The sequence below is a fragment of the Colias philodice genome, chromosome 23, assembly GCF_061535455.1.
Source record: "Colias philodice isolate Cphi_HAF_F1 chromosome 23, ilColPhil1 Martin Lab GWU primary, whole genome shotgun sequence".
NCBI lineage: Eukaryota > Metazoa > Arthropoda > Insecta > Lepidoptera > Pieridae > Colias > Colias philodice.
The window spans coordinates 608,132-621,929 of record NC_143108.1 but is presented as its reverse complement, the minus strand read 5'-3'; the positions used below and the strand labels follow the sequence as shown (position 1 = coordinate 621,929).

At 36.4% G+C, this 13,798-nt stretch overlaps 2 protein-coding genes across 2 annotated transcripts; one reads left to right on the top strand and one right to left on the bottom strand.

Moving 5' to 3' along the window:
• Pp2A-29B (Protein phosphatase PP2A regulatory subunit A) lies at positions 1-9,281 on the bottom strand. Its single transcript, XM_089710067.1, has 6 exons — positions 8,899-9,281; positions 5,588-5,822; positions 3,319-3,505; positions 2,442-2,596; positions 1,510-1,627; positions 1-985 (listed from the first exon to the last, which is right to left on the bottom strand). Exons 1-6 carry the CDS (start codon positions 9,122-9,124, stop codon positions 134-136), a joined length of 1,773 nt encoding a protein of 590 aa, XP_089566193.1. The 5' UTR covers positions 9,125-9,281; the 3' UTR covers positions 1-133.
• Positions 9,282-9,590: 309 nt separating this feature from the next.
• Positions 9,591-10,849, top strand: LOC149477837 (uncharacterized). Its single transcript, XM_089710003.1, has 2 exons — positions 9,591-9,815; positions 9,931-10,849. Exons 1-2 carry the CDS (start codon positions 9,656-9,658, stop codon positions 10,320-10,322), a joined length of 552 nt encoding a protein of 183 aa, XP_089566129.1. The 5' UTR covers positions 9,591-9,655; the 3' UTR covers positions 10,323-10,849.
• The last annotated feature ends 2,949 nt before the right edge of the window (positions 10,850-13,798 follow it).

Below are 13,798 nucleotides of genomic sequence, written 5' to 3'. Positions count from 1 at the left end.
TTGTCATTTAAATTTATTTATTTTTATTACAATGTTACGTGTGCAATAAATGCGACATCTATGTGGATCTCAACACTGGAATGAAATAACCACGATCACCAGATTATTGGAATAAATACTAGAAAACACTTAATTAGCCGGCGATACCAACAATGGCTTCGGAAGCGAAATATTTGACATCTACATCAGGATCGACGTTTAATTTCTCCAAAACCGGTTTCACTTGTGGCTGAATGACAGCTGGGTCTAAAAATGGCGCCATCTTTTGCAATGTTTTTGCCACGTTGAATCTAACGTTGGCAACATTGTCATCTGCCATAGCGAGTACTGAAGGCAAGAGTACTCTAGTTGTTATATCTTTATCGCAGACCTCTGCGAGCACATTAATACAAAACAGGTAAGTCATTCGGTGCAAATAGTTCTGTTCACGGGACATGGCCAGTACTTTGGGAATAACATTATTATCAGCCCATTCTGAACCATATTGCTCGACTAGTTTCTTCAAATTCAAAGTGGCTGCTTCACGAATAGCGTATACATGATCAAATAACCAGGATAGGCATATTCCTGTGAGTCTTTCATCGAAGAACTCTTGGCCTAACTGTCCAGCCAATAAAGGCATGTGTTCTATTATAGCAAGGCGAACCCTCCATTTTGTGTCTTCAGACAGCTCGACTATGGCCGGTAGAAGGGATTGGACCAACTGCTGTATTCCGATCACTTCATTGACACATTCCAAGTTGGAAATTATGTTTAATCTGACTTCTGGGCATTCGTCTTTAAGTTGTGTGAGGAATAAGGGTAGAAGATGTTCGATGGTGTTCTGCCGTCCTACAATAGGGCTCAATCCCATGATAACGGAGGCTAGAGCTGATTTAACATGCTGATTTGGGTCGCAAACTAAATCCTTGATCTGGGGCAGAATCATGTTCATGATGATGTGCTCTTGGTGCGCTTTGTCGAGGTTCATGCAGAAATCCTTTACCTGTTAATGGAATGATTTTCATTATTAGTTTGCCTTGACCAAATTATGTAAATGATTGATACAAACATATAATTAATAAATGATGTTTACAGTCTAGAGAACACTTTCTCTGTCTTTGACTTCTAGAGAACAAAGAATTTCAATACATATTAACTTTAATTTTTCTGTAACTACTAATATGTAATTTTTATTCAAAAGTCACAATAATTATTCATTTCATCCTTTTATGAAGCGTTGATTTTATAGCATTTCTTATTTTTTTTCAAAAATTTCACTAACAGTTCATTTCAGTATTTAATATTGCACTAATTATTTGTTTTAGGGCCAATTTTTCAATGCTTGGATAAAACTTATCCGTCCAATAAAGTACTACACGATAATATTAAAATGTCACGTAAACTGTCAAATACGGGCAATTAGAATACGTTTTTTAAATGGTAGTTTTATACGATATTCGACGAATAAGTTTTATCCAAGCATTGAAAAATCGGCCCTTAGAAAAAGTAAATAATTCCAGTAGAAACCTTGCCAGCGGCCGCAGCCCTAACTTCTGCTTCTGTATCCTTGAGCAAGGCCTGGAAGATCTGCGCCAAGTCGAGACGAGCTAGCTCGGGGCCTACAGCTTGTTGTAGTTCCACAAACCTGCAGAAAAAATAATTATTAGAAAAAATAGCTATTAAATTAACCCATTGAGCCCCAAGCGGCCCGATCGGGCCCAGACACAATAGATTTTCTATTGTGTCTGTGGTTCCGGGGCCTGAGTTATTAATATTGGACCAAATGATATTGACTTTTCGCGAGTGTGGCGTAATTTGGATTTACTAAGATCCATTCAACAACTGACGCTAAAGTAGCTCTGCTAATGATAAGCTGTGTTAAAGCATTGAAATGTTTTAACAATGCAGTAGGTATTTTTTGTGATTTTTCTAAAGCCTCTGATAGTGTCAATCACGAGGTTTTTATGAAAACTAAGTTTTAAAGGAATTCAAAACAATTGCATAATATTTCATAGCTTATTATCTATCTAACTGTTTAATAAAAAGCTACTATTGGAAGGCAAAGCTAATCTGCCATAGTTATTAGTTATGTAATCGGGTGTGCCCCAAGGTTCCACGTTAGGTCCGTTTTTACTTTTTATTAATATTGTACATTAATGATTCCATATTATGTATTATTAGTTGTGCCCCGCGGTTTTACCCACAGTGCTCCGCTCCTGTTGGTCTTAGCGTGATGATAAATGGGCTATCAAACACCGAAAGAATTTTTCAAATCGGACCCGTAGTTCCTGAGATTAGCGCGTTCAAACAAACAAACTCTTCAGCTTTATGAGTATAGATTTGTCGGTGGGTGCATACCCTCGCGTGTATGTGTGCGTGTGCTTGTATGTGCGAGCGTGTGTGTGTGTGGGCATCACCAGCTGCTCCATGTGTGTGTGTGTGTGTGTGTGTGCACTCACTTGTCGGCCACCATGTACCGCACCCGCCACGAGGTGTCCCCGGCACGAGCCCGCACGGTGGGCATCACCAGCTGCTCCATGTCCTCGGGGGGAAGGAGACCCGCTACAACTGCACACGCTTCCGCTGCCAGTAGACGGACAGAGTCTTGTTCGTCCTGGAACGATTAATCAATTGTGTGATTATTATGTAGTTGAATAACCGCTAAGTTTGGGTAATTTTGACATAGTTCTAGTAGACTCTAATTTAATTTCTCTCTGTATGTCCGGTTGTCTGGAAGAAATCGTTGCATAGCGATAAGACCGCCAATTGTTGTAATGTATCCTTAGATTAAGTATTATTGTAATGATTCTAAGAGCAATAAAGTATTAATAAATAAATTGAAAATTGACCACATAATAAATTGACCACTGAGCGGCCCGATCAGGCCGAGACACAATAGATTTTCTATTGTGTCTGTGATCCGAGGACTGACGGAATAAATAAATAGTTCACGGAGTAATAAAAAATAATTTAACAAATCTACACATTAATCTGAGCCACATCATAAAAATCTGTATCAAGATAGATCTTCTTTAGCCAAAAATCTATGAGTATCATACAATTCACATGCATTACTTAAGTATAGAAAAACATTTACCATCTCTATATATTAAAATGAATCCCTATTTCCTTTGGTCACAGCATCACGCATGAACGGGTGGACCAATTTCGATAATTTTTTTTATAATATTCTATGAAGTACGGGGATGGTTCTTACAGAGAGAAAACGGAAACACGTACCACTAGTTAATTATATTTCTAAATAGGTAAAACTGAACAAATTTTTCAATATTATTTCTATTCTTAGTACTAGCTCTAAATCACACAGTCACTAACCTGCGCCAAATTGACGAACATCGGTATCAGGTCGCTCTTTACATACTCGACTTCCACGACTCTTGCAAACTCGCCGAGCTTGTAGGCAGCCGCACGCCGCACCATCGGCGTGTCGTCTTGGCATAGCGTGCGGAAATGTTCACGTAGTTCCGCCTTTACAGGGACCGATACTCGCGGGTAGCATACACTATAAGTGGAAAATTAAAGAATACTATCATATTACAGTTCTTTAATAAGTTTGGTGGTAGCGTAAGAATTTATAGCATACTAGGTTTCCGCCCGCGGCTTCGCCCGCGCAGTCAAAGAAAAACCCTCATAGTTCCCGTTCCCGTGGGATTTCCGGGATTGCGTCATTTTCCCGGGATAAAAAGTAGCCTATGTCCTTTCTCGTGTATCAAAATATCTCCATACCAAATTTCATGAAAATTGGTTCAGTAGTTTATTTATTTTATTTATTTATTTATTTAAACAATTAGATTACAGAGATCCATTAATGTTAGTACGAGACTTATTAACTAATGTTAGTAAATATTAAAAATATACTAATTATTATCAGATGGTGAGGCACCTTATGCATAAACCTGTCGCTTTGAATGGACAAGTTCACGCACAAAGTGTCCCATGAAAGATGACATATATCTCTCTGAAATGATCATCATGAGACTGTTGCGACTGCGCCGCACTCTATCTAGAGTAGACGCTGTTTTTCTGCGTATAATTGCCCAGAAATCGTCAGTATGCGCATTTGCGAACATTCCAGACGCACTGCAGTAGCGAGGCAGTCCCAACAGCATTCTAAACGCATTATTATACATGACACGTAAGGCATTAAGCGATCTATCAGTATAGTTAAACCATAGACTACCCGTGTAGAAATTTTGACAGTAGGCTTTAAAAAGCGTGATTTTCACTGGATTACTACAACGGGCAAATCTACGGGCCAACATATTACATCTGATCGCCAATGCCCTACGCTCACGCTCTATATCTACATTATCCTTGAGGTCATCAGTAAGCATGTGTCCGAGATACTTAAACTCTTTAACTCTTTCAACTGTTAAAGCGTAAATGTTTAGGCGTGATTGAGTAACAGACAGACAGACAGACAGAGTTACTTTCGCATTTATAATATTAAGTATGGATAACAAGCATGTATGCGGCCGCGCACCGTACCATCGGCGTGTCGTATTGGCATAGTATAGAAATATAATTATGTAAAGACACATTTATTCGGTAGAATATTATGACAGTTTACAGTTTACACATTAGACAGTTATGGGGTGTTTTGTGTATGTAACATGTTTGTTTATGTAACATGTTTCTTAAATAAAGCGATAAAATATTTTCCGTGGTCACAATAGCAAAATGAAGAAATTTCTTCTATCATTGTCTTATAAAAATGAAGTATTAATAAATTTGTTACATTTATCAAACTAAAAGCTGTTCAGTATTTGAACTATATTGTTACTTACAAGCATACTATACAGTTTAATATTTTCTATGTGTACATTTGTGAATGTTATTGCTATTTTCCTATTTCCTTGGTGCAATTATAAGCAAGATAAGAGAACAAGGAAGCCATGAGTAACTTTATCTGGAGAATATTGACAATATCTACAGCAAAATAATAATGATTTAAACTGTTAGAAATATTTTTAAATTGTACAAATTATAATATTTATTATAAACTAGCGGTCCGCCCCGGCTTCGCCCGTGGTACATGTTTACGTTTTCTCTACATAAAAACCATCCTCGTACTTCAAGGAATATAATAAAAAAAGAATTATCGAAATCGGTTCAGCCGTTCTCGAGTTATGCGCTTACCAACACATTTTGCGATTCATTTTTATATATAAAGAAGATAAGATTGACTTTAACTATAATTTCTTTACCATTAAATAGTAAAATCCATACTAATATTATTATGTATTATAAATGCGAAAGTAACTCTGTCTGTCTGTCTGTCTGTTACTCAATCACGCATAAACTACTGAACCAATTTGCATGAAATTTGGTATGGAGATATTTTGATACCCGAGAAAGGACATAGGCTACTTTTTACCCCGGGACATAGGATAGGTTTTATCCCGAAAAATCCCACGGGAACGGGAACTATGCGGGTTTTTCTTTGACTGCACGGACGAAGCCGCGGGTGTAAAGCTAGTATTTATTATAAATTGACTTTAACTATCATTTCTTTACATAAATAGTGAAATATTCCATCAATCATTTACATACATAAACAACATCAACACTTATACTATCTCACCTAAACAGTCCACACGCCGAGGCCCTCGACGTGAACCAGTCCCCCCCAGCCAATCTCTGCACCAGCGGCACGAAATGCTGTTCCAACGCTTGCGGCGAGTGATGAGCTGCCACCGCGCGGAGAGATGCTACAGACTTATCGCGTACCACTGTCTCTTCTACAGTAGCGAGCGACTCTAGAGGCGGGAGCAGGCAGTGGGCGAATTCACCTCCGCCGACAAGGCTTATGAAGTTGCCTGTAATTTTTGTTTTGGTTAGAGTCGAGGTGTGGATTGTGAAAGTTTTTTTTTTATTTCAATTTCTTCTCAGTTCTCTTTATTTAAATTAGTGTCCGACCGAACTTTCGGTTTCGGTTTCGGTTTCGGCCAAAAACCAAGTTTCGGCCGCAGTTTCGGTTTCGGCCAAAATCGGCCGAAACTTTTGCCGAAACCGAAACTTATTTCGCAAGTTCAGTGAACTTAGTTCACACACGTTCACGCTCGCCTAACTTCGTTTTCCTCGGCAACGCTTTGACGGACGCTGTCAAAGCGTTGGTTGACCCACGCTGGTGGAAACAATTTTTGATTATCTATGTTGAGATTGGAACTGGTTGTAATAGTAATTAATAATAATTATATTTATATACGAGGGTCATGCCAAAAGTTGTTAGATGCTCTTTACTTAATAATTTGATACTGGCAAGTTATACACCATCGTAAACACTAGTTATTTAGTGTCAAATTTAAATATGGAACATATTTGAATTTAAATATTTTTTGCTCATAAAGGCTTATTTTTGTGACAATCTGGCGGGAATTTGCTTGCAACAATGGAACTCAATCGACGAGATTTTCGCGCTATGATTTATTATGATTATAAAAAAGGTTTAAAGCCGCAAGAATGTTTTAAACTTTTGGTTACTACTTTTGGTGAATCTGCTTGTTCACGAGCAACAGTTTTTAATTGGTTTGCTGAATTCAAAAGAGGACGGGGAAGCTTTGAAGATGAAGCGAGGACAGGTCGGCCGCCAACCGCAGTCACTAAAGAAAATATTCAAGCAACTGAAAAATTTATTCGCGAAAACCGACGAATTACATATGTAGAGCTTGAGCGAGAACTGGGTATTGGATCAGCAGCGTTGCAAACCATTATTCATGATCACCTTTCTCTCCGTAAGCGTTGTTCAAGATGGGTGCCGCACAAACTGACCGATGAGCAGAAAGACCGCCGGGTAGATTGGTGCCGATTTATGATAGAGAAATTCGACGGAGGCGAGAAGAAAAACGTATACGATATACTTACAGGTGACGAAACATGGCTGTATAACTACGATCCCGAAACAAAACGACAATCGACTGTATGGTGCTTCGATAATGAACCAACACCAACGAAATGTCGTCGTGCACGCAGCACGCAAAAACAAATGATTGCCTCGTTTTTTTGTAAGACCGGTCATATCGCTACTGTAGTGCTAGAGGATCAAAAAACAGTTAATTCTGAGTGGTATGTGTCAATTTGTGCCCCCTCAGTATTGTCAGGAATCCGGCACCTTCTTTGGCACCACGACAACGCCTCGGCGCACACGTCCGCCAGAACACTTGATTTTTTTTATTCAAAAAATGTGTCTATCCTGCCTCACCCGCCATACTCTCCTGACTTGGCACCTTGTGATTTTTACTTGTTTCCCAAAATTAAAGAAAATTTGAAAGGAAATAGATTTGAGAGCAAGGAAGATGCATTGGCTGCCTATAATTTCGAAATTTCCGAGGTATCTGGAAAAGAGTGGTCAGAGGTGTTTTCCAAGTGTAAACCACTTGGAAAACACCTCTGACCACTCTTTTAAACTTTTAACGCATGGAAAAGTGTATACATGCTCGGGGTGAATACTTTGAAAAGATAGATATAAGTAACAAATAATAAATATTATGGTTTTCGAGTATCTAGTTTTTTTTGGCATGCCCCTCGTAAGAGGTACCTAAAAGAGACTGATTATATTCTTCTAAGTACAAATACCAATCCAAAGTATTAAAGTATTTAAAGTAACAGTAACAATTACTGATTTGATTTAGATGACTGATTTTACTGAGAACTTAATTTAAAAAAATAATAAAAATTAAAATTGTTAGTTATTATTAATATTTTAAAAATATTATTTTTTATTTTATATTAAATAAATGATAACAACAAATTTAATATACTGTTTTTTCATTTCATGCCCTAATTAAGGCAAAATAATAGGTAAAATGCACCAAAGTTCAGTATTTTTAGAAATTTCATACTTGACCACGTGAGTTTCGGTTTCGGTTTCGGTTTCGGCCGAAACTGAAGCCACGGCCGAACATTCGGTTTCGGTTTCGGTTTCGGCCTGGAAACCAGTTTCGGTCGGACACTAATTTAAATTCATAGAACCAATGCCTTATCTTGTGATAACAGACATTTAGAAATTAAAGATTTTTTAACGGATTTTAAACACGATTTATTCATTATATTATTTTCCCAACATTTCGAACACTTTACAGTTTACAGTGAGCGTGGTCACAGGGAGGCTGAGATGTTATTCATCTTGATGGTCATTCAAAAATTGCTATTTCTAAACTACCTCCACCTATTTCTCAGTAGTTAATATGTAGAGTATTTGTTGGATAACAGATATTACAACTTGTAATGTAACACTAGCTAGTGTCCACCTCCTTAGTCTAAAATTTAATAATTATTATATCTTCCTCTTGTACCAGATGGTTAACAGATTAAAATGCATTTTTAAATAGATACCTATCTAATCTGTTGCATAGTTATATAGATACATAGGGACAGACAGACATGTGCAGGCAACTTTGTCTTGTACTAGGTATGTAATTATGATTAAAATAGACTAATGTAAACATCAATAACACAGAACTTTCCCTAAACAAATTTTTCATTTTTGGTTAATGTTATAATGTAGAAGTGCAAGTTATTTTAATTGAGTAGTTACTAGTTTATAAAATCAAGAACATTTTTAATTTATACATTGCATATCTTGGTTCTATTATTTTAATTAGTTCATTTTTAAATTGATTTTCAAAATCTATATTAGATAAGACAGTCAAAAACTGAACTTTGTTTACATTGATTACAGGAATGTTTTGAAATGGATGTTTTATCTGCATTACCATTACAATTTTGTGTTTACATTAGAAATAGTATTCCAATGATACATACAATTCAATTTACATGTTCATGTAATTGACCCAAAAGCACAAACCTTGAGTGCGAGTCGTATTGAGTAAAAGTTAAATTTTCCGTGACAAAGGATTCAAAAAGTATTTTTATACGGGAGGTACTTGTACTTACCTAGTTGTTCAGCTAGAGCCAAGAGGACTTCATCTTCATCGTAGATTGTTTCAGTGAGGAAGGGGATGAGTTCAGACCGAGTTCTCTCTACCCCAAGGGCGAGGGCGATAGTCGACAGCTTCTTTATTGAATTCAAACGCAATTGCACATCCTCATTTTTAAGCTCGTCAATCAGAACCGCAATGGGGTAAAGTGACTCATCCGTCCCGGAATCACTGGCTGCCATATTTAACTGTTACTGCGTTTTATGATCTATTTTCAAACCACGTTTGTAGAATATCACTGCAATTTATTATATTTATTTCGTTATTTTCATAGAATTCTTACGCCTTCAACAGCAAAATGGAAGCCTGTTTTGTCGATGGAATAGACAGTTTACTTTTTTTTAATAGAGATGTCATACAGTTCCGATAAAATCATAGACAATGTTATAGATTAAAAATATCGGTATTTTCTAAATCTACATTTATAAGGATTTTATCCTCCATTCTTAATTACTGTGATTAATGATAATATAATTATTACATAAAAATATGTATATTTAAAATTCAATATAGATATTAAAAAGAATTCCAATCCACTTTTCAAAGGATTTTCGAAAGTTAAATCGTTCGATGTCATTAATGTCGTATAGATAAAAAAAACGACATTTGGACATATTTTAATCCATTTGAAAATGAGATTGTCATGATTTCATTAACTTTATTTTTTATAATATAGAGCCATGTGCTTTAATTTTTATTGATGAATATTTGAAATGAGTGATAATGACGATTTTAACGCGTCTATTGCGCATATTGTGCTGTGCTGTGTTGCCGGCCAAGGGCTTAGCCGCATGCATACCGGAGGCTTCACGCACGCGGGTATGCACGCCAACTTCTTCGTACACGGGATATTGGGATTTTTACACCACCAGAGTTAGTATGGCAATCTAGTTCTTGTAAATACTAATAATTAAGAAAGTTTAAGGTTTATCTTATTTCTTAAAGAGGGAAAAGAGAATTGTTTTTTATATGTGGTAAACTTTTTCAGGCGGGATGTTCAACAATGATTTCAAATCAGCCTACGTTCTCAGTTACGCGGCGTCCAAATATTTAGCACTTCCTTGTTTGAACGCGGACTTGTATCGCGGTGACCACAGCAGCAGCATCCATCTTGTCTCTGGTCTAATTCCGTTCACTCTGGCGTTGGCGGGAAACGACCATGTGCATCTTGGAAATCTTATAATTGCATGTAATATCGTGTCTTTGTGCATGTATGCTCATAAATATGAGAGGGTTTGGGGTTGGTATACAGCTGGCTCAGGGGTGTTAGCGTATTTTGTGACTACTACTGTAGCGAAACGCGTGTCGTATCCGTTGTGCTTGGCGCTGATGGAGTATTGCGCGTATAGACTTTTTCATATTCATTTTGCGGCGCCTTGAATAAATGTTTGTATAAATAAAGTGTTTTTTATTTATTTGATAGGTACACTTTCTGAGAAATAGGTGCAAGGAGTAGAAGTGACATTCTTTTCCGAATCTGCCCTATCTTCTTCTACATACATACGTATTTATTCAGTACACATACAAAACAACAGGATTAAACTAATTTCAAATGGCGAAAAGGCGGGTCTCCGCACTCCGCAGAGCGAGCAGTCTCTTGGAACAATTGCTTCGCGAAGCAGCTCTACGTAAATAAATAAAAAAATAAAATAAAACCATTGTCATTACCCTGCTATACATTTTGGAGCACGATTCATAATCTTAGTTCTGGTGTGACTGTTATGTTCACAGACGTACGTTCTGAATTCAGAATCTGAAAATGCACGTCAGCACAATATTTTCTCAGATAGATCTGAAAAATGAAGAAATGATACATAAAATTGTAAATAAATATTTATGAGTGCTCTAAATTCTTGATTAAGACTGAATTGAGAGTCTGGACTAAGACTCTGAATTAAGGATCTGAATTAAGAAACTGATTTGTTAAGACTGAATTAAGACTCTGAATTAAGGCTCTGAATTAAGACTCTGAATAATTAAAACTGCATTACTTGCATTAAGATATGCATTCCGACTGTGTGAGTCTGACCTTACAGTGTAAACATTCAGGTTATATTATAACAGGTTAAATTAAGAGATGATCCTGAAAAGGATGTTGAACTCATCCGGACGCTTTTTAAGAATTATTATTTTTTCCATTACCAGTGCGGGCTTAAAAAAATGCTTGCTTCCATTTTTTTATTTATTTACACAAATATGTCAAAGAAAAAAAATAAACGAATTTTTAACAGACTAAGTAAATACGGAGTGCGTAACATAATTGTCTCAGTTAGATTGTTCCCGCTGCGTGCATTAGACACAGAACGGTTGGTTACGAGCAATGCTTGGTTACTTACGTTATGTGGGGTCACTTGAGGTTGAATTATCCTGTGAATTATCCTTTGTGATTATTTATTTGTACAACCTTTTTAACGTAATATATTAAAAGTATAAATGATGAAAATAAACATACCTACACATAATTGCTCCTACTCAGGTTAACGAGATTTAAAACTAATTTATTGTACCTACCTGTAACGTCTTCTTCAAATTCATATCAAAACATCGAATATCATGAACATAGCAAGCAATAGTAAATTTTGTATAGTAAACAAATAAGACAAGCGAACTGACAACGCCGCACGCAGCAGCAGAGGGGCGGTGCGGCAATGAGCCACAATGAGCGGTGCGCTAGCGGACTGGGAGGCTTCAGCACACATTAAGATCTATTGTCTGTGCTTCAGCACATACATTATAGGTAGTAAACACAGGAGACGTGCAAATTGACAACGCCGCACGCAGCAGCAGAGGGGCCCGAGCGGTGCGGCAATGCACTGTACGCTTGTGGGCTAGGAGGTTTTAGCACATGACTAGTTGGCAAATTATGTTGATGCTGGCTGAACATTTGAAATGTATTTGAATTTCGAGTATAATCCCGCCGGCTCTCATCATCCTAAAATTTTGTCGAAGTATTTTTTTTATATATGTATATTGAAATTAGTTCAACGTTCCTACAAATATTTAGCAGACAAACCGTATATTATTTTAGTCCTTGGGATAAAATTAAATATTATTTATTTTTTGAGAAGCTTGTTCATCAGTCGGTTGCGTCCAGGTTGTGTCCAATTAAATTCTCTAAATCAAACGAATTATTGATTAATAAAGCATTAATTGCCAATTAGTGGTTTAACAAGAAATATTGAACATTTACGACAATAAGAATTGTATAATAAAACATCCAGAAATACTTATAAACGATTTTCCGCGCGACCAAGCTGCGAACCGCAAAAATTAATTTTCCGATATTGTGAGCATCATGAAATAAGTGTCGGTTACTAATGGCTCTGTGGAAAACGCCATCTGGTGTCAGCGATACCGCGAAATCGAGTTTTGTAAAATATCGTATCGGGTTTAGCGGAGAAATAAGGGAATAGGTTGTTATTTGTTGGCTAGATTTTTGGGTCAATATAAATATACTTACTTTTGTTTTTATGATATTATTATACTTACTAAGTTGAATTCGAGAAGTAAGAATTGCTATAGTGTTTAGGAACATTTTATGAAGTTATGTGAGTAGTAGGAGTAGCATGACTAGTATATAATACTAGTAATACATACATCTATATCCATAGAAATCTAAATAACAAGACACTAGAAGTCGTAAGCGCGCGTGACATTGTCGCCGCTCAGGTGGTTACCATTCCACAAGTCTGTTCGTCGCTTGGTGGTCGCTTGTTCAGTTGTTTCTGACACGTGCGTGAGTAAACATGGTGTGTTGCAGCATTTCCCAGTGCGGAAATTCTTCCATAAATTGTAATTATACTAATAAAGGAATAACATTTCACCGGCAAGTATTTTTGTTTATAAATATTGCCGTTTTTCCTTAAAATTAAACAATATTTACAAGCAATACGAATGACACAGTCAACCGTTCCTCTCATCACGTTTAGCTATACATTGCCTTTTACTATTGTCAACATCTGACAGGTCGGTTGTTATAACGGCCAGATGTTATCAAATGACAATTACAAGAAGCAATGTACTGCATTGTTAACGATAAAGAGTAAATAGTCGCAAGCTAGTGATGTGATGTGTTAAAATTTTTCGATATCGTAATACGATGTTTTTTTGCGTAATATGACGACTGATGGAATAATTGGATTATATTTTAATTTGAATTCTATTTTATTTTTATAACTGATATATAACTTTTTAAACTAAGTACATCGATACAATCATTTTCGGACAATTTTACTGTCGATACAGAATCACATTAATTAAATATACAATAAAGGACATTCTTCGCTTAGGTTGACAAAACTATTTTATGTTAAATATATTCTTTGTAGATTTCCACAACGCCGTCCTGACATTAAGGACGAATGGATATCCGCGACTGGGAAAAGAAATTGGTTCCCTACAGGCTATAGTAGGATATGTTCAAAACATTTCAAAGAAGATGATTTCAATGTCACAACAAAAAGACGTACATTAAGTAATTGTTATAACTCTTATAATTTTTGGTGGTCTGGCGCGGTTCTGCATCAGGTGTTCGAGATTTTCAAATTTAAACTCTCAGTTTCTAAACCCTCTCCATTTTTTTTAATATATAATGTACAGACACTGTTTTATTATTTGTATATACTAGTTTGTATATATAGATAAATAAATATTTAAGTACATAACATGTTTTTATTTCTTATACCTGGTTGTACCTACAGTCTGCCGTGGGCCCACGAGATGAGCCTACCACTGTATTAAAATCAACAACTATATATTTCTTATTTGTTAACTATCACTTAACTATCGATAACAAGGCTGATGAAGTCTTACATCACTAAAGCGTTGAATGAACGTTAATGAAATTTCAACCTTAT

Coding starts and splice junctions, on each gene's coding strand:
- LOC149477837 (XM_089710003.1), top strand. CDS start 9,656: ATGAGTGATAATGACGATTTTAACGCGTCTATTGCGCATATTGTGCTG. Junction 9,816..9,930: donor GGGATTTTTACACCACCAGA/GTTAGTATGGCA, acceptor AAACTTTTTCAG/GCGGGATGTTCAACAATGAT.
- Pp2A-29B (XM_089710067.1), bottom strand. CDS start 9,124: ATGGCAGCCAGTGATTCCGGGACGGATGAGTCACTTTACCCCATTGCG. Junction 3,506..5,587: donor TCGGCGTGTGGACTGTTTAG/GTGAGATAGTAT, acceptor TTCCACTTATAG/TGTATGCTACCCGCGAGTAT. Junction 986..1,509: donor GGGCTGCGGCCGCTGGCAAG/GTTTCTACTGGA, acceptor TTCCATTAACAG/GTAAAGGATTTCTGCATGAA.